The sequence below is a fragment of the Telmatherina bonti genome (assembly GCF_933228915.1).
Source record: "Telmatherina bonti genome assembly, chromosome: 1".
Taxonomy (NCBI): domain Eukaryota; kingdom Metazoa; phylum Chordata; class Actinopteri; order Atheriniformes; family Telmatherinidae; genus Telmatherina; species Telmatherina bonti.
Genome location: NC_136619.1, coordinates 6,763,101 through 6,790,803, shown reverse-complemented (window position 1 = coordinate 6,790,803; position 27,703 = coordinate 6,763,101). Strand labels below are relative to the sequence as shown.

Sequence of the window (27,703 nt, the reverse complement as noted above, 5' to 3'; positions counted from 1 at the left end):
ATTTTCAGTGGCATATTTACTGTTCATTACCACGTCATACGTCACAGTTATTATAGTGTAATCTTCTGCTTCCTGGTATCCATTAGAGGACAGGAGATAAGCATTCAACAGGATTCTTACTAGACAGTGAAGCAATATGTCAGAGAAAATGCACCTTTCAATACTGTCACATCGGTCTTTTGTCATGAAGGCATGGAGACATGGGCAATTAGACGCAATTGCAGAGATGGAGAGGCAGGAAGGCCAAAGAACTCACAAGAATTACTTTAATAAACTGAACAGACCATGAAAAAGAGCAACAAACACACAATGAACCAGCAATACTGAAACAGAGAAGCATAAATCCACAGAAAACACAGGTGTAATGATGAGCTAACCAAACCTAACGGTGATCCAACAGAAAGCAAGGCTAAACAGGAAGCACAAGGAAAACTACAAAATAAGACGGAAAACAGAACGAGGTCAACCCACAAAACCACCACACCATAACGTCTTCATAGGGTTAGAAGCTTTATTAGGTTTTTTTTTTTTTTTACGAATAAACAATGTAGAAAATGTGGTGTGTAACCATACACAGACTCACATGTATCGCCCACCAAAGAGCAAGTTGATCCCCGCCCGACCAGCGGTCTCTGGCACGACGCTTTAAAGCTTTCGCTTAATGCTGTAAACGTTCATGGCCAACATGCAGATGCTTTGTGTCGACATGAAGTTTAGCTGCCATGATGATGGATTGGCAGTGCTGGTTAGTAAACATGCTTCCTGTAATTCCTAACATACGGCACAAAGCACTCAAGCTTTCTTCATCACTTCATTAACTTTTAATTTCCCATTCGAGTAGGTCAGAAAAAAGAATGTGATAACTTTTCTCTGATGTTTGGTGACTGCCATCAAGAAAAAAATGCATCATAAAACCACAGTAATCCTCATTAATGCTAATATGCAGAGGTAATATTTGCATTTCAGCCTTCTGTACCAGTCAGTGTTCATGCTCTACTTTATTCTAGTCTGTGCATCAGGCTACTGCAGCATTTTCAGCCCAGTCTCTTGACTACCAGCACCAAATAATGGCTGTTACCTAACCTAAAAAGTGTCCAAATAGCAGCTCTCAAAGCAAAGAAACTAACTCACCAGTCATTTCTCCCTTTTCTCTCCTTTCATCCAGAGCTAATAGACGGGACGCCCACCTTAAAAATAAACCATGGCTCTGGCACGGTGGTGCTGCAGTTACCAGGCAACGTGAACGTGGCAGACAGGCGGTGGCATCGGCTGGATGTCCGCAGCAACAGCAAGGTGGGACGTTTTACATCAGCATCATTTACTTAGAGAGAAGCTGCAAGTCCTGTCACACTGTCTTACTCACCCCCAGATGTTTCACATCTAGACGGATGAGCTTTCTGTCATTTTCCTTTGTCTTCATCTCAGAGCTGCCATGTGCGTCTGTTATGTAAACACCTGTCTGTCTGTAGAGGTTGCAGGTATCGTACATATACCGCACTGATGTTAGAATCCTTAACATCATCTAATGTTTTCTTTGTATTGACTGACATGATGGTAAAAGATGCTTAATGACAACTGATGATGCAGCTGAAGGTAAGAGATGTTTTCCAGGAGGGTTTTTACTGTAAAATGCTATAAAGTCCGACTTCTTTTCTTTTCAGACAATGAGTTGTTCAGAAAGGAGCTGTAGTTTTACTTTGGACATGTTTCAGCTGTCACTTCAGTCTTCTTCTGAAACGTTTGTGACGTTTATCAGCTGGTGGATACCTGGAGGATCTTGTGAGGACGACTCACAAGATAAAATCACACATAATAAAATCAAATATATCTGACAAATAAGAATGAAAACTTCAGGATTTATTTGTTAAAATTCAACACGTCTGCAGGAGGAATAAATATGTGAAATTCATAACTCACTGTTTTATCTTAAAGGGAATATTTCATGCAAAAGTCTCGTTTCTAAGTACTTAAAGTTTCTCATGTAGCATTTTAAATCTGGAGAAGGTCACGTTGGGGAGCTAGCAAGATGTGAAAATAGCGCCCTGTCTTGGCCCCTCCCCATCTGGTTCTGCTCCTTGCGTGATCCAAGGCTTTTCAATTTTCAGCTTTTTCCACCAACGATTTTCTCTTTCTCGGCTGTTTAGCAGGAGGAGGCAAATAAACCGAGCCGGGTTGGGAAATCCTTCCTGCATTTTCTCAGCCATGTTTTCCTTCCGAGTTTCTTCTTCACTACTTTGTATTTTCATCCTAACATGTTATTAATATGCAAGGTGTGGCTATCAGGTATGCGCTGCGGGAGGGGGAGGAGGGGAGCCGGGAGAAGAAGCTTATGAGATATAGGAAATGAACAACTTCAGTCCGAACGTTTGGATTGGTCAGAGTTTTTACAGATTTACAGTAAACTGAGGAGTCTAACTATATTTCTTATTGTATATGATAATAAAATGTACAGACTACTATCAGGACAAGGAGTAAAACAAATGTCTCTGAGGAAGGTTACCTACCCCAGCTTTAAGTCCCAAACAGTCCTTTGACAGTTGTTGACAAGTCCCTGGGATGGCCTCCCTGACCGCCACTAACCATTCATATGCATTCAGAGATCACTTGTCGCTCTTCAGGTGGCTGAATTGTCTCAACAAGGACATAACTGATGAAGCAGGACAATCTATTCTACCACCTGAGACACTTCTGTCCATTAACATCACATGCAGCTGACGAAAACATGATGGAGACTCCAAATTACCTCCTTTAACTCCATCTGAGCCTCGTCGCTTTTTTCTTTTTCCCCTCAGGGGTCCAAATGGAGAAGATGGAAGTATTATAAAAGTGTCTGAACATTACGGTACAAAGGGAGATAATGGCGGTAGGAGTGAGAGGGATGATTGCAGTGGTCCACCTTTGACAGTTTCTGTCTGGGATAATTTCATCTGATTTAAATGAGAGTCAAATGAAGCTAATCTTCATTTGACTGGGAACTGCCGGAAGCTTTTCAGCTCCGAGGAAAATTCACACATAACCACTTTCTAAAAGCTCTTTTTCATCCCTTAAATATCAACAAGGCGGTTGGGGAGCCTATTTTTGGAGGCTTTGATTTAACCCAGCCTGACAGCTTCAAGTCACAGTCGCACTGACAGCTTAAAACACCTGAGAGCAGACGGACTCGCTCCGACTCACTCCTCTGTCTTCCCAAAAGCCCCAAAAACTACTCTCACACGTTCCACTGCAGTAAAAACAAAGGATCCAGTGAGTCAGCCCCATTAAAACCAGTGAAAAATGACACTGCTTCATTCAGCTGGTTAGACCTGGATAGTCTGCAGCACCTGGAAGCTTTTCATGCCTCTGATCCACCGCTGAAGTACACGTACATGTAATACACGCTGAGCTTCTTCCCAGAAACGTCATTCAGATGGATACTTTACAGAACACACCACTTCTGTTGCGTCTGTTGTTTCTGCTGTGTTTCCTTCGAATGAAAGGATAAACCGGTCGCAGGGTCGCCGTCGCATCAACACATGTAGAAACGCAGATTACATAGTTTGGATTGTACGAAAGCCAGAATGAATTTGCGACTTTGGTGATTATGACAGGGATTATTCCGCATCACAGAGGTATTATTCCACATCAAATATGAATCTATTCACTTGTCCTGAATAATCAGCAGCGGCTTATCCAGCCCGGTTGTGTGACAGTGTGAGATCAGCGGCGGCACAGATTTCAGCAGTGTGTGTGTGCAGCACAACAGGTCCAAACACTTGATGTCTCTACACACTTCTTCTGAAGACATTTTGTTTCTTTTTAAGTGGGTTGTGTGAAATAAGAGAAACAAAAACAAGCACTCACACCCTGCGTTGTGGGTTTTTGCATCAGACAGCCGTTTACTCTTTACCTGCTGAGTCTTGTAGCAACACAACCTGATGTTCATAGAGACAGACCTGTTGGTAGGGCGGTGTGTGAATATGGACTCTGACCCAGGACACGTAAGAGTAGGAGGCAGAAGAAATGTGGTGAAAATGTCCACAGTGTCACTCCCACTCAGACTGCTGGTAACATTTTGCAGGTTTGAGTTGGGAAAAATGTGCTTTTCTTGTAGCTTTCAGCAGCGGTTCATTAATCAGGAAAGCATCTGACTTCTGTTACTACAGGTAGTACTCACAAGTACCTCATCCAGAAGTACTTGGATCACAGAAAATGTGTCTTTGATGGGTGTGGAATTACAGCTGAGAGAGAGCTCCACGACTACATCATGAGTCTTGTTATTTTCCACTAATTAACATGACTGATTTATGTTTCTAAAGAATCGATTCTAATCAAATCACATTTTATTTATAAAGCACTTTTTATACCACAAAGTGTTTTCCATAATTTATACATACAGGCGGCCCTCAGAGTTCTGCACCTACGCCACGGAGAAACCCGAAATTACTACACAAGTCGGATTTTTAACCTTAAATGCTCCCTAAATACCCTCTTAATCACTTAATAACAATCTAAATACATGTATCATATATATTATATATAGCATATGATATATATTAATCACTTAATAACAATCTAAATACATGTATCATATATATTATATGTAGCATATGATATATATTAATCACTTAATAACAATCTAAATACATGTATCATATATATTATATGTAGCATATGATATATATTAATCACTTAATAACAATCTAAATACATGTATCATATATATTATATGTAGCATATGATATATATTAATCACTTAATAACAATCTAAATACATGTATCATATATATTATATGTAGCATATGATATATATTAATCACTTAATAACAATCTAAATACATGTATCATATATATTATATGTTCTACCTGTTGAGACATGGCAGACGTAGGATGGCTGTTATTATGTGTACATTGGCAGGAGACAAAGCAGGCAGCACCTGAGTAACTCATGAAGGAAATGTGAATCATCTGCTGCTCTGTCTGTTGTAATAATGTTAACAGACGTCACAACGCAGCATAAATTACACCCCAAAGGTTCCAGACAAATGTAGGCTCTACTTTCTGAGATAACATTGAATCTGTGGAACATTTCCTCATTTGCTTTTCTCTTCAGGAGGTACGATTCACCCTGGATCGATGCTCGGGGGCCGCCGTGATGGAGATGGAGGGTCTGGGCAGCTGGCTGACCACTGAGGATCATTCTTCCTGTGAAGTGACAGGTGTCACACCCAACACTGACAGGTACGCTCTAACATCCCAACCTGCTGATCACACTCCTGACATTTAGCCGATCCGGAGATCTCTTCTTTTCTCTTATCATTTCACCCATTTCAGACATGACGAGGACTTTGTTGCTGAAAAGTCAAATTAAAAAAGTTTGTGATTTAATGGGAATTCAAAAAAAGCAAAAACATCACAGCAGAAAAAGTCCCGCATGGCGTTAATGTAACATTTAGCATTTAAACTTTGACTTGTGTTGACTGATGTTAGGAAGTTACAGAAAGTTCAATATTACTAAAATTATAATAATATCATGTACCAGTATAGGTGGTTCTGGATATTTAAGTTTCACTCTTCTCCACTCCTCATTGTGCAGCTTTTGATCGCTGTACTTCAGGCCAGGCAGAGTGAGTTTCTTCATACAGCACAGGTCATGCACCAGACCATTCAAGGTGCTTTAGATAAAACGTGAAAAGTGTCACAGATGGTGCAAAATCATAAAAACCAGCAACACAGACAATATCACAATGAAATTAGATAGATATATTTCATAAATTATTAATGAAATTCATAAATTAAACATTAAAATTATTAAAAGTAAGATACATTTAAAACTACTGTGCAGATTTCATGGTTTCACCGTGCTGAAATACCTGAGAGAAGAAGTCAGGTTGCAGGAGTCCACATGGAGAGAACTAATGTTTCACCTGCCAGGTAGAAAATATGAATCTTCATATCACTTTTATAACGTGGTGTCCCGCAGGGCTCCTGTTTGGGCCCATTTTTCATTCTCGTTCTACATGCTGCCCCTTGATTCAGTCTTTGAAATACTTATTGTTTTACTGAACACAGATGATTCACCATTTTATCTGCTGGTAATGTTGTTAACTGTTACTATTAAGTCCTTTAAGAATTGGTGAGCATTTACCAACATCTAACAGAGAAAGTCTCAAAGTCTCATTGATAAACTTGGTATTATTATTATTATTATTATTATTATTATTATTATTATTATTATTATTATTATTATTATTATTATTATTATTATTTTGTTTGTTTTTTATTATCATTGTTATTGAAGAGTACTGAATTCACGTTTTTACTCAATTTAATGTAGAATTTTTCCCCAAAAAATATTTACATTTGGTTTTGATAAATTAATAAGAATTTTTTTGAAGAAAATTATTTTCCCTTTTCTACTGAATTATTTAGATAAAAACCAATGTGCTCTGCTCATCTGCATCATTAAGAGGACAACACTCTGGTTTCCTCCAGCGAGGCCGCAGCATGTCAGCCTGTTAACTTTAAGTCAGGTTTTTTGTTTGTTTTTTTTTGGTGGGGGGGTACACTCTGGATTTGAGACATTAGGAGATGATTTAGTCTCAAACTTGTACAGATAAATTCACAAGTAGTTTTTCACTTGGTCCAGACCATATATAATCATGCAAACCAGTAATCTTTGTGTTGCTGGAATGTGAATATCAACCATGTAACTCGGTGTGAATAGACACATGAAATACTTCCAGAAAGCGTAGTTTGCTAATAAAATAAAACATCTTTACGCCAGGACAGTGATGGATATTAGAGCAGCGTTCATCTTTCTGTGTGTCTGAGGGAGAGGAAGTAAAGCACACACAAGAAATTATGAATCATATCATTTATTCCTGGACAAAAGACTAAAAAAGTGTCGCAGTTTGCTGCTAATCTCTTCTCTTCTAAATCAGGCTTAACTAAAAGATGAATGGGGGTCTGTGTTTTATTTATTTCTGTTTTAATATTCTGGGCGTTTGGTGGAAGAAACATAAACAAAACATCCCCGCCAGCCAATCACAGCGAGGTAGACTGCTGGCCAAACACCTGGTTCAAACCAAACACACACATTTACATACATCCGTAAAGGCCGAGGTCGTAACAGCCGAGCTGCAGCTCTGCACAGTAACACGCTGAATAACATACTAAATTACATTTTGCTCATTTTTGTCTTGTTTAACATTAGAAAAAATATCTTAAATCAGAGAAAAAAAAGTTTATTTGTTTGTTTTTTTGTAACACCCTACTGTGATTGACACTTTGTCACCATGTTGGAAGAAATGCAACGTTTTCCTGAACTGATTTTTTTTTTTTACTTTATGAAACAAGCCAGTTTTGTTGTGGAAGAGCTTTTTATCAGCTTATAACAGATAAACTAACAGCAGCATAACCTGCTTCATCCCACTGCATGTGCGTCTGACTCAGTCCAACCTTTCCAGACAACAGTCAGTTCACAGAACTGCCTTGTATCTTCTACCTGGGATCACATCTATCACTGGTATTAGTGGGATGCAGGATTGATGTTAAGATTTTATTTGTCTTTAAAGCTCCTCGTGTTCAGCTCCACAATACATTACTAACATTTTAATGTCTTAACTGCAAGGGATTGGCGATGAAGACATATTTAATCTTTCCCACCACGAGTAAAGTTTTGCTAGATTTAAAGATGCGTCGCGACGCGTCAAAACTTTTGAGATTTTCTCAGCGATGCACCGCTAACGATGGCATATTCAGCATCCATCTATAGCGACCTACCTGAGACTTCACCAGACATGTAAAGCTAAACACGGCTGGAACGTCATGCGTGGTTCTGGTTTAAGAAGTTGTTTAGTTCTGTCTCTTAGCCGCAGATGCTGCACAGCAGCAACGTCTCCAGAAATGCACGACGGATGTCGCTGTGTTTTAGATGTTTACTGATGTCTCTCTGGAATTTACACCATGTTTTTTCATCATGTCTGGTTTTTTTCTGATGAGCAGAGCTTCGGTCTGTTCCTGTTGTTACAAACATCTTATATAAATACTGCAAATGGGATTTGACAAATGTGTTAATTGTACTCTGGGACCTAAACGTTGTATATGCACGTTGGTGTAAATGTGTGTTTTTAGACACCTGAACATGAGTCAAGTGCTCCAGCTCGGTGGTGTGAATGAGGACATCCCCTACATCTACCCTCAGCTTCAGCACAAACACTTCACCGGCTGCATCCGCAACCTCATCGTGGACAGCAAGGTAAAAACATGATTATGTAGTCACACACACACACACACACACACACACTATGCATGACCAAACCGGCGTTTGAACATCAGGAGGCAAGCAAACTCCAACCCACACCTGCACTCCAGCTGATAAATGGATTAATAACACTTTTTGACATTTTCCATGCTCTTGTGTCGTTTTAGAGATGTTTTTAACGCTTTTAACTGCAACCTCAAAGTGTTTTCAGACACATGCTCTGTGAGAGTGAAACGAAATATCAGCCTTCCTCCTCCTGCACAGTCAGACTTCCCTCCTCTGCCGGCGTGTTGGACTTACAAAGTCAGGGACTCCATGTTCAACCATGAAAATCCAAGCCCAACCCCAGCTAAACCCAAATCATCTGTGCATGAGCGGAGGCCTCTGGGATAAAATCCAGAACGCTACAGCCTTATACAGACAGATGTTTGGTTAAAAATGACATTTTCTACTGTAACTTTTAGCTTGGTGACAAATAGAACAGTGACTTCCAGTTCAACTTTGCCTGTTTCAGTCTGAAACGGATGATTTTTACCAGACAGGACTGGTGTTTAGTCAGACATATTGATTCCCTAAAACACAAACAGTCTTGATTTATGTTTCCTGATAATTAAAAATTACTCACTACCTAAAACACAGAATGTTGCACTTATTCCTGCTGTGAAAAATAAATGACAAATGTACTAAAATTGGTAAATCCTTGATTATTTCTCAAAGGGAAATTCTAATGTTATGATAGGAGATTTTTCGGATTAGAAATCATGAATAATCAAATAAAAAGCAATTGTTTTGTTGCTTTCATTTCTTCCAAAGTCACATTTGTGGTTCAGAATTGCTTCATGACTGCAGTTTGATGGTGACATTGTAGCTGTTTGCACACAGAGCCGCTGCTGCAGCCTGAACACTGCAGTGATGAATAAAGGACTGCAGTTTAATTCTGCAGCTGATGTTGAATAAAAATGAAGAAACACTGACTTAGACCAGGTATGATAGCTTTGTGCACATTTAGGAAGGAAAATCGAATAATTTAAGTGTAAGTTAGACCATTTTTTAAATCGTTTATTAATACAATCAACAAATATATGGATTATTTGAATTCAGTAATTTCTCATTTTATTACATTTTTATATGCATAAGCTTTTCATCTGTCTGCATGAAAAGCCCACACATCAGAAAAATGTTTGCTAGAAAAGAAAGGATGTTATTCACAAAGGGGAGCAATGGAGGTGCGTTAATCATTGCATTTAATAAGTCAGCAGGTTCAAGGTTTCCAACCGTGCAAACACACTTTTAGTTGGTCTCAGACTGGAAACTGCAGCTTAAGACGAGTTTTACTGATGCAGGTTTATTTCTACTTCACATTTCATGGACAAGACAGCTCAATGAGCAAATATTTAAAGCATTACAGCAAGAAAACTGCAGAATTATAATGAGAGACAAAAAGAGTCGTAGCCGGACAGCAGGAGTTGCTCCACATTCTGCTTCTTCCAGTAAAAATTAACTTTTCCGTGGACCGGTTTGAATGCATCGAATGAATCATCCTTTCCACATGATAAAACTTGTAAAGTAAAATGAAAAGGACATGAAACATGACTCGATGCTACAAGTTCATGTTGCAGAGTAAATAAAAATAAACTAGTTCAGCTTTACTCGTACGGCACCAGTTCACCGTCGTCATCTCAAAGTGCTTTTACAGACGCAGCCTTTCAGTCCAAACAACCTGGCAAAAGAGACCAAAGATTCCATCCAATCGCTTCAATCTTCCATCCTGAGCTGCGCGAGGTGACAGTGGAGAGATAAAAGTCTGTTTTAACAGGAAGAAAGCCTGCAGAAGAACCTCCAGCCGCTTCGGCAACAGGACACAAGCACCATATATCTAACCAGCTGGGAGAGAACAGTGTTATATACCCGACTCCAACACGTATTAAACATCAGTCACACTTCTGAGACGTGAATCTGTCGAGTCAGGAAGAAACTGACAGAACCTCCACCTGCTGCTGTTCAGAAGCAACAGATGGAAATGGGAGACGCTAACAAGGCAGAAGCTAAAACAGAAAGTTCCTGCAAGCGGTGGTCACAGACCGGGGGGGTCAAACTGCAGGCCTCAAGGCAGGTTATCATTTCCCTGCTCCAACGCACCTGGCTGAAATGAATGGGTCATTGTGAAGGAGTTGACAAGAAGCTGTTGGAGCCATTTAATTTGATTCAGGTGTGTTGGAGCAGGGAAACAACAGAAAACTCCAGGATGCTGTCCCTCGAGGACGCTAGTCTGACCCCCCGTGGACTGTTCCTCCTTACTGGCTGATTTTTGGTGATGTTTGCATGTTAGCAGTGTCTGCTCCGCTACAGGTCACATGACGCGTGTGTGTGCAGCACACACACGTTGCTCAGGTAGTGCAGCTCATCCAGGATGGCACAGCAACGCTCACTGTGGCAAGAAGGTTTGCTGTGTGTCCCAGGACAGTGTGGAGAGCATGAAGGAGATACCAGGAGATGGTGAGGGGTGGGGTGGGGGGTAGACAGCAGATAGCGGTCCAGCCCAACAACAGAGAGCCAGAGTCCTGCAGACGGACCTCCAGCAGGCCACTAATGTGCATGTATCTGCTCAGTCTACCAGAAACAGACTCCATGGGGGGGGGGTTATTAGGGCTCCAAATCTACCTGTGCTCACAGCCCAACACCACGCAGCCTGATTGGCAGATTCTCCACCAGCGCCCTGTGCTCGTCAGGTTGGAGAAACCTGCAACAGGTCCAGCTGTTGGTCAGTGACGGTCTGAGGAGACGTGTAACGAATCAGCATGATGAATGGCTGACATATCCAATCGGCTCACCCCTAATTGATACCGGATTGTAATAATCAATATCATAACATCTGATTCAGCAGATCAAGCTTAACTTTCACCTGAACTCACATAAAAATCAGTTTAACGTACTTCTGATCAACGCAGCACATTAACGTTGCTCAGTGTCAAACAGCCGGCCAGGTGTATTCTGTCGACTTTCTCGCTCTCTCACGTTGTTTAGCAAAACATCTTGAGCTTTGGGAGGAGAATCTGATTTGGTTTCACATGTTTCACACAGAGCATGCTCAGTTCTTCATTGTTACCCGGGTGATGAGTTTTAGGGTCAAAAGCAGAGGAGCTGAATGCCATTTTACCTTGGATTGGGGTAAAATGGGTTTCTGTGTCTGTTTCAACAAGCAAAGTCAGACACATGAAGCTGCTGCGCATGAGCGCCAGCACGCCGCTGCGCATCAGCGCCAGCACGCCGCTGCACATGATCACTGCTGCACATGAGCGCCACCACGCCGCTGCACATGATCACTGCTGCACATGAGCGCCAGCACGCCGCTGCACATGATCACTGCTGCACATGAGCGCCAGCACGCCGCTGCACATGATCACTGCTGCACATGATCGCCACCACGCCGCTGCACATGATTGCCACCACGCCGCTGCACATGATCGCCACCACGCCGCTGCACATGATTGCCACCACGCCGCTGCACATGAGCGCCAGCACGCCGCTGCATATGAGCGCCAGCACGCCGCTGCACATGAGCGCCAGCACGCCGCTGCATATGGGCGCCACCACGCCGCTGCACATGAGCGCCAGCACGCCGCTGCACATGAGCGCCAGCACGCCGCTGCACATGAGCGCCAGCACGCCGCTGCACATGAGCGCCAGCACGCCGCTGCATATGAGCGCCAGCACGCCGCTGCACATGAGCGCCAGCACGCCGCTGCACATGAGCACGCTGCAGTTCCTGAGTTAATAGATAAGGACTACCAGGCACCCGAAAGAAAAAAAAGTCAATGTGAGCCTATTATCACGAGCCGCCTCCTGTTCAGCCTGTCAGTCACTTCTAGGCTGTCTTCCATTTAATGAGGTCAATATCAGTACAGACAGGTTCATTACTAGGCATCTGTCACGCCTGTTACACACACATACTGGCCCAGCAGCACACACACACACACACACACACATACTACACTGTAACCTGTTGAACTTCTCTGTTAGATCTGATCATTTGCTGTTGTCTGATATAGGAATGGAGACAATGAGATCGATTTGTTGGCACTTGGACTTGAGTGTGGCGTGTTAGTTTGGCGGCTCTGCAGGTCTTTGTAAAGCTGCATGGCGATGTTAGATTGCAGTTGCACTGCCGTACAGGGTGCATGTTTGTCATCCTGCCATGCTGGAGTCTTGCAGTTGGTGTGATTTACCTTACCAGAGATGTAACGAGAGGCTGCACGAACACTGCGTACTAATGAGAGAAATCTGCCTGATGTGTGTGGGCGGACATGAGGATAATAAATCTCCAAAAAGCAAGCAGCAGTAGGCGTACTGATGATTAATAATGATGGACATGTTCCGGCATTGTGTGAGTTTTCCTTTTTCTCTTTTTTTTTCCTTTGGTTTTCATGTCGTCTGAATGTGTTGCTGTTTCACTTGCATTGCCATGGCAACGTCCTCTGTTTCAGTCAGGATGTGAGTACCTGTGAAGTGGTAAAGGCAGTTGACTGATATTTGCTTGTACCTGTTTTCAGGCCATGCAGGATAACAGCACGCCGTTGGCTCCATTAAGCCTTTTCAAGTGTGACATGAGGCCTTTTGTAAACTGATTTGAGAGAGATTTGCAGAGTCTGCTGGTTTCAGCTGGAGAGGATGGAAGGATGTCTCCCTGCAGAGGAACATGCACAAAACTGTTGATTATATTTTCTTGATTATATAATTATAACTCTTCTGGAGTTTGGTCCCATCCCCCTGGCTGTCATTCTGGATTGTTTTGAAGCGGCGCGCTGCCGGTGCTGCCATCATGCTGCTTGTCTTTACCCTTTTAGCTCTCAGACATACATTTCTCCAAGTTTTCCTCTGGTTTTGACACATCTGTCACTCCATCTTTGGTGAGGAGTTTTGGACTCAGCAGTTGGAATAATGGACTACTGAGTGCTCGTAGCTTTTAGCTTTTAGCTTGATTTGCGAAAAGTCTGTCTTATAATAGAAGTTACACAACATCCTGGACCATGGTTAAATATATGAAGTCTGCAGTGGAGCACAAGAGGCATTAATGGGTTATAAATAAGAGTGAAGTTGAAATAAACTTAATTTGTAAATAGCAGGGATGCTCAGGCCTGGTCCTGGGAGCGCCAGAGTCCTGCAGGTTTTAGAAGTTTCCCTGCTGCAGTAATTAGCAGAGCTTGATGTTAAGCTCAGCGCTGATTTACTACAATCATCTCCTGCTGAACTGGACAATAAGTTTCCTTTATATCCACGTTTGTCAGCTTGGCTGCTGTGAAGTCGGAGTCCTGCTAGGTGTTTTCAGAAGGAAGACGTGCACGCTGACCAGGAGGACCGAGCTGACCAGCAGCATCACGGTGCTTCGTGGTAGAAGAAGCAGTGACTTTGTGTCTGAAGACAGTAGTTGAGACTTTTTAAATCTGTAAGTGAAGGATCTTTGTAGTCGTCGCTGGTTCTGCTCTTAAACTCAGAATACAGACTGAAGGTCTGATTTTCTGTTCAGAGAACCGGCTCTGCTGGGGTCTGCTGGGATCTGCTGGCTCTGCTGGGGTCTGCTGTAACCACACGTCTCTCAGGATATGACGTTTTAAAGCTGAGCTTTTTGTCTGTTCTCTGATTTAATATGGCATCAATATGTGCTTAATTCATTTATTTAACTTTTACATGTTTCAGAAATGTTTGGTGAGCTGCGTTCCTTACAGAGAGTCTGTGGAGTCAGATTCTTCTTCTTCTTCCCTGTTGGTGGGCTGTGACATGTTTCCGCCCAGGACCTGACGTTAATCCTGGCAGAAAGCAGCTGACAGTCTGAGAGCCTGAAATTCTGCAGACCTGAAGCCACCGTTCGCAGTTTTACTAAAAGGCTTCATCAGAACTTTACACAGAAGCACGTACACGGAGATGTGTCTCCTTGTTTTCAGGGTTAAGAAGCGAAACGATGAACTGAAACCCGAGAACCACGTAGAACTCCTGCATCGTCTCTGCAGCACCAAAGCAACACAACAGAGAGGATTCTCTACACATGAATGTTTCATGGCAGGCTTTTGTAAGGGACACCTGTTTAAGTTTTCATAACGGGTTTTCCATCAGAGGACTGTGTCAGAGTTAAGTTTCATCTCTCTCAGAGTAAAGAGGTAATGATGGAGAGAACATGAACAGAAGAAAGGGAAAGAAAGACTGCCTCAGGCTCATGTCTGTCCAGGTTTCTTCATATGACAATGAGGAAAAATGTGTCGTCAGAAACAACATCTCCAGCTATATCAGCTTTTCAAACGCATGAGAAAAGTTCATTTTCTGTTAATCAGCAACATAAATGAGCTGCAAGCTGATAAGTTCAACTTAAGCAAATGAAACAGTTGTTGACCAACATGGTTACATGGAGCGCATCGCGCTAGTTTCACGGCGGGCCTGCAGACGGTAAAGGAGGCTGATGTTGGCTGATGGGAGTTCCTGAAACACAGAAAGTTCGTCAGGCTGTTAGAAGCTGTCAGGTGAAAAAGAAGCAGGAGTTGATGAATGTCCTCCTCTCTCCGCCACGTCGCGCTGAACAAATCAGTCCATTGTGTGTAACTCCAATAAGTACATGTCTATACAGAGCTGACCTCTTCATGCCACAATTTGTTTACAGTTATGTAAGAATTAAATAAATACATTCATTTTCTACACCACTTAACACTCCGCCGGCACCGTCGGCGATGCCAGGGACCATGTTGTGTTTAATCCAGCATAGCTTTCGGACCATAAAAGATAGAAACTTACTTTTTTTCCCCCTCTTAATCGGGAGACTCCAGGCTTTCAGATGGTAGTTCCAGCATCACTGCAGCCCATTCATAAGTGATACAGTGTTGTGTCAAAATAGGTGTTCCAATCAGAGCCTTTGTCTTTGGCGCATGACACGTGTTTGTCCAATCAGAGCCGATGATGTCTCAGGAAACGCCTCCAAACAGTGTCAATCACTGCATCGTGTCATTAGCAGTCGGATAGCTGCCTTCTGTATTTACAAGGCCGATAAATGATGAAAACAACAGCTTTTACGCATGCATACCATGCGTAATTGCTCAAACAAACATTTGCATTACTCAAGTATTTATTTCAACATAAACGACACGACGGCGTCGTAACAGATGTATAACTTGGTAACAGATACAGTGTGTGCAGCTGACAGTGATTTCGGAAAGCTGTGGTGCTTCAGTCCCCTTCAGTACCTCTAGTCAAGCTTCAAAATTATAATACTTTATAATTAAAATAACCAAAGGAGCCTCATTTACATCGCAGTTTATGATATTTCAATTCAAAATAATAAAAAAGAAAACAAGGTAGAGGACATTATGGGACATTGAAAGGTGGTGTTTATTAGCATTTAAACTAAAAAAAAGTCAGGTTTTTTTCTCTAAAATACCCTTGGTCCCCAGAGGGTTAATCCAGTTCAGGGTCGCGGAGAAACTGGAGTCTATCCCAGCAACCATCAGGCGAGAGGCAGGTTCACCTGGACAGGTCGCCAGTCCATCAGACAGCCACACAGAGAGACAAACAGCCAGTTAACCCAACATGCATGTCTCTGCATGGTGGGAGGAGTACCTGGAGAGAACCAACAGGGTTTACAGCAAGTTCCTTACTTTGACCCCTTAGTCCAGCGAGCGTAAACCAGATCATCTCGCTGAGCTTCTTCACTCCAACGCTGTGATTTATCGTCCGTCTGCTCTAAATGACGGCACTTTTTCTTCTTCTTAGGAATCTCAGGTGAGTTAGTCAAATGGAGTTCTGACACCAGGTGAAGACTTGTTTCTGTGATGAAGGCAGACGTGGTGGACTAGCAGAGTATGTCTGCTCAGCTTGTCTTCTGTATGTCTGACTCTAAACACCCTGAACTGGAACTTAATGAGAAACTGTTCAGCAGGCTGACTCTGCACTTCACTGCAACATGGATCTCAGTCCTTCAAGCTTCCTCTCTGCTTCACTCAGCCTCCCCCTCTGGCTGCTGCATCTTCTTCAATCCACTTTTCTGCTGTGCCTTGTTGTCGCCTTATTCTAAGCTCAGCATCACTGGCAATCGTTCCCTTTCCTGAAATCATATCTCAACTTGGTTCACCCACATGCTCCCCTTTATCTTTCAATTTAAGGTACTGCACACCGACCTCCTGCCCTTTCATTCCTTCTTCTGCTATCCATTCATCCTTTCTTTCTTCCTTTTACTCACCTCTGTGTCCCCATTTCTCCCTTCATCACCTTTTTCTTTGCTCTCAATTTCTCTGTATTTACTGCATCTCTGTCTTCTCACCTCTATCTTCTGCTTTCAGCTGTATGATTTGGGTTCCCCGGCCGACTCGCAGTCCAGCTCTCCGGGCTGCCTGACCACTGATAGCAGCTGTGTCAACATGGGCTATCCATCCTGTGGCCACCGTGGTCGTTGTCACGGTGAGTGGGGCTCCTTCAGCTGCCAGTGTGTGCCTGGATACACAGGACAGCAGTGTGAAGAAGGTAAGCCCAACCAATTGAAATATTTTATTTTATTTTATTTTATTTTATTTTATTTTATTTTTGGTTCCATTTTAATATTTACATGTGCTTTTGTGGTTTTTATTTATTTATTTATTTATTTATTTACTGTGCTTTATTTTGTTTGGTTTATATTTGGTTGTAATTTTTATTTAGTTTTTTTTTTATTATATATTTTTTTATTTTATTTTTTTGTATTTATTCCTGTTTCAATTTGTAAATTATTTTAATTTTTTTTTCATTTTTTCTTTCATTTTACCTATAACTTTAATTTGTTTTGTTTTTAGTATTCTTACTTTTTTGTTTAAATTTCTATGTGAATTTATTTTTGCATTAATTTTGTTTTGATTCAATTGGTATTTTTTCATTTTGTTTGATTTTTTTTAATTCATTTTAATTTTCTTCTTTTTTGTTTATTTTAGTTTTTAATTTAATTTATTCTGTTTTTATTCAATTTTATTTTGGTTTTGTTTCCATTTTTATTATTTATTAATTTTTTGTTTTGCTTTTATTTTATTTATTTATTTTTTTCATTTTGTAATTTATTTTATTTTTGTTTTGGTTTGTTTTTGTTTCCTATTTTACTTTATTTTAGTTTACTTTATTGGATTTCGTTTATTTTATTTGTTGTTTCAATTTTTATTAATTTTGTTTTTTCTGCTCATAACAAAATTAAATTATCAGTATGCATATACACATTTAAGATAAAGGGAGCCTGTAACACTGGTAGAACTGGGAACATGGGATTATTATATCTATATAATAATATAACGAAACTCATCTTGGCTCAGTAAATTTGCTCAGCAAAACACAGCATCCAGACTATCATTCTGGTTGCTTAAAAGCTGGACAAGACAAAAAAAGAACTGGGAACATCTATTTCATGTTGTGAACAAGTTAATGATTATCAGAATTCAGATGTTTATAACAGGAAGATCTTTACTGTCTGATCAAACATGTTGACACTGTATATTCTGTAGTGTGAGCGATGCTTGTAACTTGTCTCATCTACAACTTGAGCTTGCAGGTAAATAAGATGATCCAGAATCTAATAAAAGAAGAAGAGGCGCATTGTAGTGTGAGGCTGTTACTTCTCACAGCTTCCAGGATGCAGAGCTGGCAGAGCAGGGTTTTCTTCTTGGTATAAAGTTGTACGGTTATGTAAGTTTGCAGAAAGTTGCAAATCAGACATAAACTCTCCGGCCACTTTATCAGAGTTGGAGCCTGTTTTTCCTTCAGAACTGTTTAATTCAACAAGGTGCTGGAAACATTCCTCAGAGGTTTTGCTCCATGTTGACATGAAGCGCATCACAGTTGCTGCACATCCATGATGAGAATCTGCTCTGCTGGATGTAGATCTGGTGACTGTGGAGCCGTTGGAGGACAGTGAACTCATCGTCATGGTGGAGATGATGTGAGCTTTGTGACATGGTGCATCATCCTGCTGGAAGTTTCCATCAGAAGATGCTACACTGTGCTCAGAAAGGGATGGATATGGTCAGCAGCTAAGCTGAGGTGGTGAAACCAGACCATGTTGGTACTGAGGCGCAAAAAACACTAGGAGCAGCTTGAAGCATTGATCCAAGTCAGGATGGCCAAGTCCATGTTTTCATGATGTTTCCACTAAAATCTGAACATGGAGCTGAACTGGAGACTCATCAGACCAGCAACGTTTCTCCATCTTCTATTGTCCAGTTCTGGTGAGTCTGTGTGAATTGTAGCCTCAGTTTCCTGTTCTTACTGACAGGAGGGAACCCGGTGTGGTCTTCTGCTGCTGGAGGCCATCTGCTTCCAGGCTGGACGTGTTGTGTGTTCAGAGATGATGTTCTGCTGAAACCAGTGAGCTTTAGACTTCCTGTTGCCTTTCTATCGTGTCCAACCAGTCTGTCCAGTCTCCTCTGACCGCTGACCTGCAGCTCGCTGGAGGTTTTCTCTTCTCTTTCATCTCTGTAACTCTACAGATGGTTGTGTGTGAAAATCCCAGCAGTTTCAACAACACGCCACGTTCAGTCCGTTAAATCTCAGACTGAACTTTAGCGAGTCTGCGTGACTCGCATCGACTTGCTGTCATGTGATTGGCTGAGACATTTATGTTAAACAGTTTAACAAATGGACCTGATGAAGCGTCTGATGAGCTCCCGGAGAAGTCTGCAGATGTGCAGGCGTTCTGATCTGCAGGTGTTTACCAGGAGCATTCACAACTTCTCCAACTACACAAATGCTGCTCTTTTTTTATTCAAAGCAGAATAACTGATTATCTGATAAGGTCACATATTTAAGATGAGCTCTTTGGCTCCACTTCAGTATCTAACCTCCAGTAAGAGTGTCCTTCAGTTTAATTAGTCAGTTTAACAACATTCATGTTTTATGTTTTATCAGTTTGTAAGTTAAGATGATTAGTTTGTCCCTTTGAACGATGACGCTGCTTGACATAATTTCACTCTTTACACAAACGAGCCGAAACGTCTGCCATTCAGCTGATGAAAGTACTGAGACGACCCACCTGAAGCCGCCTGATAGTCCGTTTGTCAGTTTTAACCCCCAAAAGTTGGTTTCGTTGGGTTTCTTCAGTTTGTTGTTGGATCATTTCCAGTGAGTCTGGATCTGAGATGTGTCCCTCATCTCTGACATATTCTCTCCTATACAAGTAGTTTACATGTAAATCCATAACAAGGTGAGTTCTGACCGAAGCGAGCCGGCTTAACTTTGCACTCATTACGGTTCGGTAAAAACCTCCCTGTTTAGTTGGGTTGTGTTAAAGCTGCATTAGATCCTGCAGGTTGAAACTGTGAGAAAACTCTCATGTTTTACTCAGAAACAAGCGTAACAGACGAGTGTGAGAGGACTGCACACAGCGCCGGATGTTTCTGATCACACCAACCACTGCTCCGCTCTGCCTCCCAGGTCTAACAGCAAACAATGGAGATGTCCTGTATGCAGATGTTGTGTGTTTGGTTGGTAATGTGCATCTGCAGGTCAGCTGTCTTCCCTTTGAGCAGCTGTGTGATGCGTTTGCTGCTCAGAGAGCAGCATGCAGGCTCTTGGCAGCAGCCATATCCAGGGTCCTTATGGCCTGGGGACGAGCGCTTCTTGTGAGCCTGTCTGTGTTGGCCGTATGGCTGTGGAGGCGCTCGCCTGACTGCAGCTGTTGGAAGAGCCTGTTAGACCGAGATGGCATCTTTAATGGTCCTGTGCTGCCGAACACACATCCTCCAGTTTGAGGGCCGTGCTTCCTGCTGACCGCAGCATGCTGCTCCAGACTCAACACTTCCCGTGTGCTTCCCGTCTTCTGCCTTCACACTCAGACTAATTGACAGGACTTTGGCAAATTCACCAGTATGTTCTCCAAACATAGAAAGTGCAATTTTATCATCCAGTTCAGTTTGAGTTGAGACTCTGTGCTAAAAGTTTTTTCCTTTACCAGAAAGCAGCCAGTAAGCTCTTTTCCAACAGTCCCATCAGCTGGAACAGCCAACAGGGGGCATGCAGGCAAACTGTCTCTGAATAATTAAGTGGATAAGGTGATGAATAATTGAATGAAGTGATCACTCCGGAGAAGATTTGTTTCATAAAGCAGCAGATTCAGGAGTCAGTAACCAAGCAGGGTTTATCTATACCCAACAAAGCCGTGAAGAGGAAACATCCTGAACGCTCTGACGCAAAGCAAAGCAAAGGATCAATTTTTACCTTCATCTGCTCTTAAATCCTGCTGTAAAATCTATATTTGCTTATTTAATTTCACTAATTCCTTGTAATCAAACCTCTGTCTTTAATTAATGCAACAAAATGCAAGATGGAGTGATTTGAGAGATCATGTCTGATTAGCCGCATGTTTGATGCCTCCAAAGAGCTTTTTTATAGACCTTCTATGTTAAGAAAAACTCTAGTGACTTTTCTGCTGGTATCAGGGACTTTGGGTGAGTAACGTTAAAAGAATTTCCAGAAGTTTGGTCGTCATGCAGCGTCCAGCTTCCAGCTGCACTCAGAGCCGGAGGCGATCACCTCTGCTGCAGGACCAGACTGAAGTTACCACTGACTGAGCCCGTCCTGGTTTACTGTCAGATATTAAAACATAATATTAATGAAAACGTTTTAAAGTTAAAAGTTCTGTAACATGTTTTAGACTCTAAATTAGAAAACAGTGGCAGCCATTAGTTAAAGTATATAAATGACACTTTTTTGCACAGGGAAATTTTCTATTTCTAGATATTAACATCTGAGTTTTCAATAAAAATGTCTGTGTCTGTTATTATTTGATCATCTACTAAAATCCATGTAAATATATATATATATATATATATATATATATATATATATATATATATATATATATATTTGTGCATAAATATTAGTGCAGTTTGAATTTAAAAAAAAGAAAGAAAAACATGCAGAACCAGAACTCACATCTCCACCATCTTTCAAACCGCCACCTTTGTGTGAAATTAAGATCAAACTAAACATAAAAGCTTGCAGAAATACTAACGGTGGGACTTAATTAAAAAAAAAAAAAAAAAAAATCATTAGAGTATTTGTTTATTACTGAATCTTGATTAATCCCATTTTGATTGCAACAATGTTTAAACCATATTTTTCTTTTTCTCACAGGTATTTGAAGCAAATAAACAACACTGACATCAACATTGTAAACTCAAACTCTGTTAATGTCTGGAAAAATTTAATTTTTGCATTTAATTGCTTTTCTATTCAAAATGAAACAGAGGATATATCTGACCAAAACTGAGCAGACCTGCATGTTTTCAGAACTTTAACAGCTGCAGCTGTTATTTCATAATTATCTACAACAGGTTACAGTATTTTTCACTTTCAACGTTTTACTCTTAAACCATTGATATCCTACCACATACTATGTAGAAAAAGATGGGCGGAGCCTCCGTGATGTCACCTGTAGGTTTCTGAAGAGCTGAGTTGAAGCTCGGTGGGCGGTTCCTACCATCGCCATCTTGGTCAGGGCATGCGTGTCGTCTCGCACGGAAAATACAAATATGGGCAAAGAGGTGGAGCTGTGAGCGTCATGGTGGATGATTGACATCTAGCGAGCTTCAGTTAGCATGTAGCTAAGAGGTAACCGAGTTAACCCAGACATAACAGGAGCTAACCAGCTAACGGAGGTAAGCGGGCTACAGCTAAGTCACGTTGTTAACTGGCTAAAAACCGCGGTTGTTCTACTTTCTTCTTACTTGAAGTGGGAGATCGGGTACCTGTCAATCAAAATGACACGCCCCTAAATTTGCGGAACTTCGAGATTAAATTACTTTAAAATGGGCGAGTTAGAAAAAAAATGTACTCCCCCCACAGTTGTCATGAAGGTAAACCTGACCTATTAAACCTAAAATGGATTTTGAACCAGGCTGTAAACATGTTTATTTCTGCTGTAAACGTGTTTATTTCTGCTGTGAAGTTGGTCTTTTTAACGTGGGAGTCTATGGGGATTTGCTCTGTTTTGCAGCCCCTAGTGGATGAAGGGGGAACAGCAGTTTTATGCACTTCTGCATTGGCTTCACTTTTATCCACCAGAGGCTCCGTCCATCTTTCATGTACAGTCTGTGTATCCTACATTAAGACAGGAGGACAGGGGTGGGTGTATGGGGGGGGTCGGTGTCAGTTTGTAGACACTGAGCATCTCCTCATCTGCCTGCAGCTGGCGCTGGTGCTGGCGCTGCGTGAGGATGAGAAAATGATGATACATAAAACAAAGTTGGTCCCCAGAAGTCTCCAATAAAACCTGAAAATCTCACTAGTTTTGTCACAGGTCCTTTTAAAAAAGAGATAAATAAGTAAATAAAGTGAATAAATAATGTCCATGTCACGGAGAACAAACACAGGGGGCTTTTAAGATTTAAAAACAGGCAATGAAGAGGCCAGTCTGCTGTGCAGACAAGTTGTTCCACAGTTCAGTAGCAGCAGCGCTGGAGGCTTGATGCACACTTCTGTTCTGTCCTGAAATAGCAGCTGATAAACAGGGCGGTGTGTCAGCAGAGGTGTGGGGGGTGCTAGGAGGGATTTTAAAACAAATTTAATAATTTTAAAATGTCCAGGCAGTCAGTGTCAACATGATGATTTGATTCGATTTGATTTAGGTGTCATACACTCACCCAGCCCACTCGGCTCACATGACAGTCCTAACAGTAAGCAAGAAGATGATCGACCAGAATATGAACTGATCACAGAAAAGAAAAGAAAAAATGTTTGATCTCAAACCAAAGTCCTTTGTCTAAGTTTTTATGCTTTTTCCAGAAGTTCCAGAAATCAGGCATAAAACAGGAGTTATGTCGTCATGTATATAGGACATATATATATATATATATATATATATATATATATATATATATATATATATATATATATATATATATATATATATATATATATATATATATATGTATATATATATATATATGTATATACAATATACATATATATATATATATATATATATATATATGTATATATATATATATGTATATACAATATACATATATATATATATATATATATATATATATATATATATATATATATATATATATATATATATATGTATATACAATATACATATATATATATATATATATATGTATATATATATATATATGTATATACAATATACATATATATATATATATATATATATATATATATATATGTATATATATATATATATGTATATACAATATACATATATATATATAATATATATATATATAATGTATATATATATATGTATATACTATATATATATATATATATATATATATATATATATATATATATATATATATATATATATATATATATATGCATATATATATATATATATATATATATATATATATATATATATATATATATATATATATGTATATATATATATATATAGACATACCATCTGAGGACGAACTTTGGTCAGCTGGTTTAGATGGTTTTTTACAACTGCCTTAGCCTGAATGTCAGGCATCCATTTTAATACCAAGGTTTTGACGACTGGTTTGTTGTATTACTGGGTTCCAGTTGCACCACCAAAAACCATTCAACCGTAAAGGTTCATTTGACTGTCACAAAAGTTGTATAAAATGCAGCCTGTTCTCTAAGTAACAAACCAATCAGGAGCAAGTAGAGGGGAATAAGGAGAGGGCCAAGTACTGAACCCTGTGGGACCCCACAACAAAAACACACGTTACAAGTGTCACTCAGCACAGTCGCATCTAAAAACAGCCAATCTGGTTGTCACACTGAAAACACACACACGTTTACTACTGCGGAGCGTTGTTTGAACTGGCAGTGAGGAAGAGGACTGAATGCACTCAGACAGAGTCAGGACTGGTTAACACACAAGTTTTACCAGAGGAAAATGGCAACTCTCTGAACCAGAATGAGCCGTGATACTCGTTGCATCAAGGCTTTCTTTATTCGTCCTTCAAGACCTAATTTTTCAACCACTGTGCCGTGGCACACTAGTGCCTTGAGAGATTGTCAGGTCTGTCATGGGAAATGATCTTAATCAAGATATTTTGACAATAACAACTTTATATTGTTAATATAGGCTGTAATTTTCAGGTTTGTGGTGAACCCTGTCATCTTTTCAATGAAAACAATATACCTTGGCTCAGAAAAGGTTGTCAGCACTGCTTTGACAATCCCCAAGCAACCAAACAGTGCCATCACGCTGCAGGCAAAGAGGAGGAAGAACTTCTGCCTCAGACTGCGTGAGCCTAATTGCAACATCTGGAGCGAGATGAGCAGCTTCACGACAGAAAATATAAAAGTATTTTGCTGCTTGTGTAAAAACAAAGATAGTTTCTCACTCACTGAGAGCTTCCAGAACTCTCCTGCAGCCAAGTTCCACATCAGTCAATGTAGAAAATATAATCATGCCAGTAGTTTTCTTCACGTCAGGTCCTGGTTACTCATGCTGTGTGACAGAAAAAGAAACCTCTGAGGATGTTTTAGGGAGTGCACGGTTTGTTTAGGAAAGAACATTTAGGAAAAATGACTTTTTTTCTCCACTAAGCAGCTTTTAATCTAAATATTCTGTCACAGCACTGCCTGACAATGTGTGTGTGTGTGTGTGTGTACCAGAGGCACCCGAGTATTCCTTTGATGGCCACAGTCATGTGCACTACCAGCTGGCGTCTCCACTACCTGCCCGGAGAACATGGATCCAGGTTCTGGTTCGAACCCGTAAACACAGCAGCACCATCTTGAGTCTGGTGTCGAGGGAGCAAACCGAATACCTGCGGCTTGAGGTGAGTCGGCCACGTTGGTGTGTGTGTTTTAGGGAGGAAAGGTTTTCAAAAGATGTTTTCTTTTTTCCCTCCGCCGATAAAGGTCGGCTTATTTGCTCATAAATTGCTCTCATTTCCACCCACATTTATTCATTTAGCAGGTTGAATCACAGATTTTTACTCATGCCGATGAAATTGGGCCCAGAGGCCTTTCTGGGACCTTGTCCATATGTTGGGACAGAATACGGAGCCCTGACTCTTCAAGCATTAACTCATCTGGTTCGCTGCCGATCTAAAGCAACAGCTTCAACACTTTGTGAAATATCTCAGGAACCACACAGCGAAGCTTGATGAGGTTCCAGGAAGGTGCTCCGCGTGCACCTTCCTGCCCGGACCGACTCACATGGCGTTGGATGGCGCGAGGCCGCCCCTGTGAGACGATGCACCACAAACTGATCACATTTACACTCCATCTCCACCCATCAGCAGTATCCCGATCATCCCTGTAAACTTTCCAGTAAAATTCTCCAGAATAAAATCTTTTTTCATGCCGACATATTGTCACTTTCCACGCAGTAATGTGACTTTTTATAAGAAGAAAGTGATTTCAGAGGAGCCGTAACTGGGACAGTCGCAGACTCAGCTTACCGAATATGAAAAGAGAAACGCTCGTTTTGATTTTTATGTGAATTCTGCAGAGAAAGTCAGCAAAAAGGCAGAGGCCTTAAGTTAACGCTTCAATCAGTGAACCAGACACTTTGCCTTGACTCGCAGGAGGAGCTGCTGCACAGCCGTCACAACCACATACAGCTGCTGTTTCAATGATTTCAGTTGACAAAGCCTTTAACCTTCACTCAGCAGCTGTAAGAATATGCGTTTAGCATGACTGTCAGTTTATGGCACAGTGCCCATTAAATTAATCTATAATGGTTTTTCGTTGCCATCAACCATTTTCTGTTTTTAGAATCAGAAGTCTGTAGGAAACCCTCTGAAGCAAGCTTAGAAATTCATCTCTTTGTTCATCATGTAATGCATGCAATCAATTGATCAATTAATAAATTAATCTTTATTTATAAGGCACATTTCATACAATTAAAATGTAGTGCAAAGTGCTTTACATTAAAATTAAAAAACAATATTTCAAATATTTCAAACAATATGATCAAATCCAATAAAAACCACATATACACAAGATAGCAAACATAAAATTATGTCTCACGTATGTCTAAATATGTCTAAAGAAAGAATTTAACAAACTAAAGACAGAAGCGATAAAAACATTAAAATGAGATTAGAAATTTTAGAAAATAAAAACACACATTAAGGTTCACATGTAGTAAAATAATAAAACTTAAAAAAGATTTTAAAAAAAACAAAACAATTATTAATCCAAAGATTTGCTAAAAAGATAAGTTTTAAGCTGTCTCTCTAACATTTCAACAGTCCCAGCTGACCTCAGATCCTCATGGAGGAGGTTCCGCAGGCCAGGACCATAAATACAACAAGGTGCTTCTCTATACGTCCCAGTCCGAAACAAAACCAGCCCCCAACAACCTGAGAGCCCTGTGAGGTTCATAAGTTAAAACCAAGTCTGGCAAATACCACGAGTTGAGACTTTTAAGATCTTTAAAAACTAATAAGAGTATTTTAATATCAAACAAACAGGAAGCAAACAGAGATTTTAAACTGGTTTAATGTGATCTCTCTTTCCCGCTTCGTCAGCAGCCAAGCAGCTGGGTTTTGTAGAAGCTGCAGTGGTAATGCTAACATGAAATGACCATAACTAAGGATGTTAGAGTTATTTAATTTCACAATTAATCATAGGTTTAAACACCATGATTAATTAATCATAAAAATCTCGTCACATCCAGGAAAGATGTCTGAAACTTATCAGCAGATCTGTGAAAGTCGCACACAGAACGAAAACAAAGTTACACATCTCTCCATGTGAGATGCAGAGAAGACGTTGCAGGACAGAGTTATTCCCTCCAGGACGGTCGTAAGGTTTTCTCTGTTGTAGAAACAAAGGTCAAGGTGTTGTTGTTGAGGACGATTCTGCAGCCTGTAAGGCAGACATAAAGAACGCTGCAGTGAAAGAAGGAAATACGCTGAATCTGTTTCACCAGCTACAGAATAACATGTTCACTGACTGGGTTAAATCATCTCATTGTTTGTCTAATGTAACAGTCAATTTAAAGTTATAATTTAGTCATTCTGTATGACTTGTGCTGGGTTTACAGCAACATGAGTTCAGCAGCGTTTACTGGACGTTACATCATGCACCTGGAAAAACGCAACAACTCAAACTTTCTTGTTTCTGTGCAAACATGCCGGACTCCTCGTCAGCATGACACATGTTTATGTTGTCTGTGTGCAATGGCCTGTAGAAGAAACCATATTTAATTTCAGATTTATGGTTTTATTTCTCTCTATTTACACTTTTCCACGAGTTTCCAGACTGAGGCCTCCATAGTCCAGGTGGATGGCTCGTAGCCTTTTCCATCAGTTTTTACCAGAGAGATGCACGTCAATATGTTTGCATGTCGCTGTATTATTTTATGTTAACATCGCGAGTAGAAATAAAACCTAAAGACCTACAAGGAGTATTCATATGATATCTATTCTATTCTATTCTACAGTCATTTAGCAGAGACTTTTCTCCAAAGCGACCTACATATGAGAGTGAGAGCAACACAAGCAAGAA

At 40.6% G+C, this 27,703-nt stretch overlaps 1 protein-coding gene across 1 annotated transcript in view; it reads left to right on the top strand.

The window, feature by feature from the left end:
- LOC306755142 (neural-cadherin) overlaps positions 1 to 27,703 on the top strand; it is a gene marked incomplete at both ends in the record, with an annotated part of 401,965 nt that overhangs the window by 305,135 nt on the left and 69,127 nt on the right. The window contains 5 exons of the mRNA XM_079239421.1: positions 1,166 to 1,293; positions 5,090 to 5,217; positions 8,113 to 8,236; positions 16,558 to 16,738; positions 24,854 to 25,020. Coding sequence (XP_079095547.1) covers positions 1,166 to 1,293; positions 5,090 to 5,217; positions 8,113 to 8,236; positions 16,558 to 16,738; positions 24,854 to 25,020 — 728 coding nt within the window. The remainder of the gene's footprint in view (positions 1 to 1,165; positions 1,294 to 5,089; positions 5,218 to 8,112; positions 8,237 to 16,557; positions 16,739 to 24,853; positions 25,021 to 27,703) is intronic.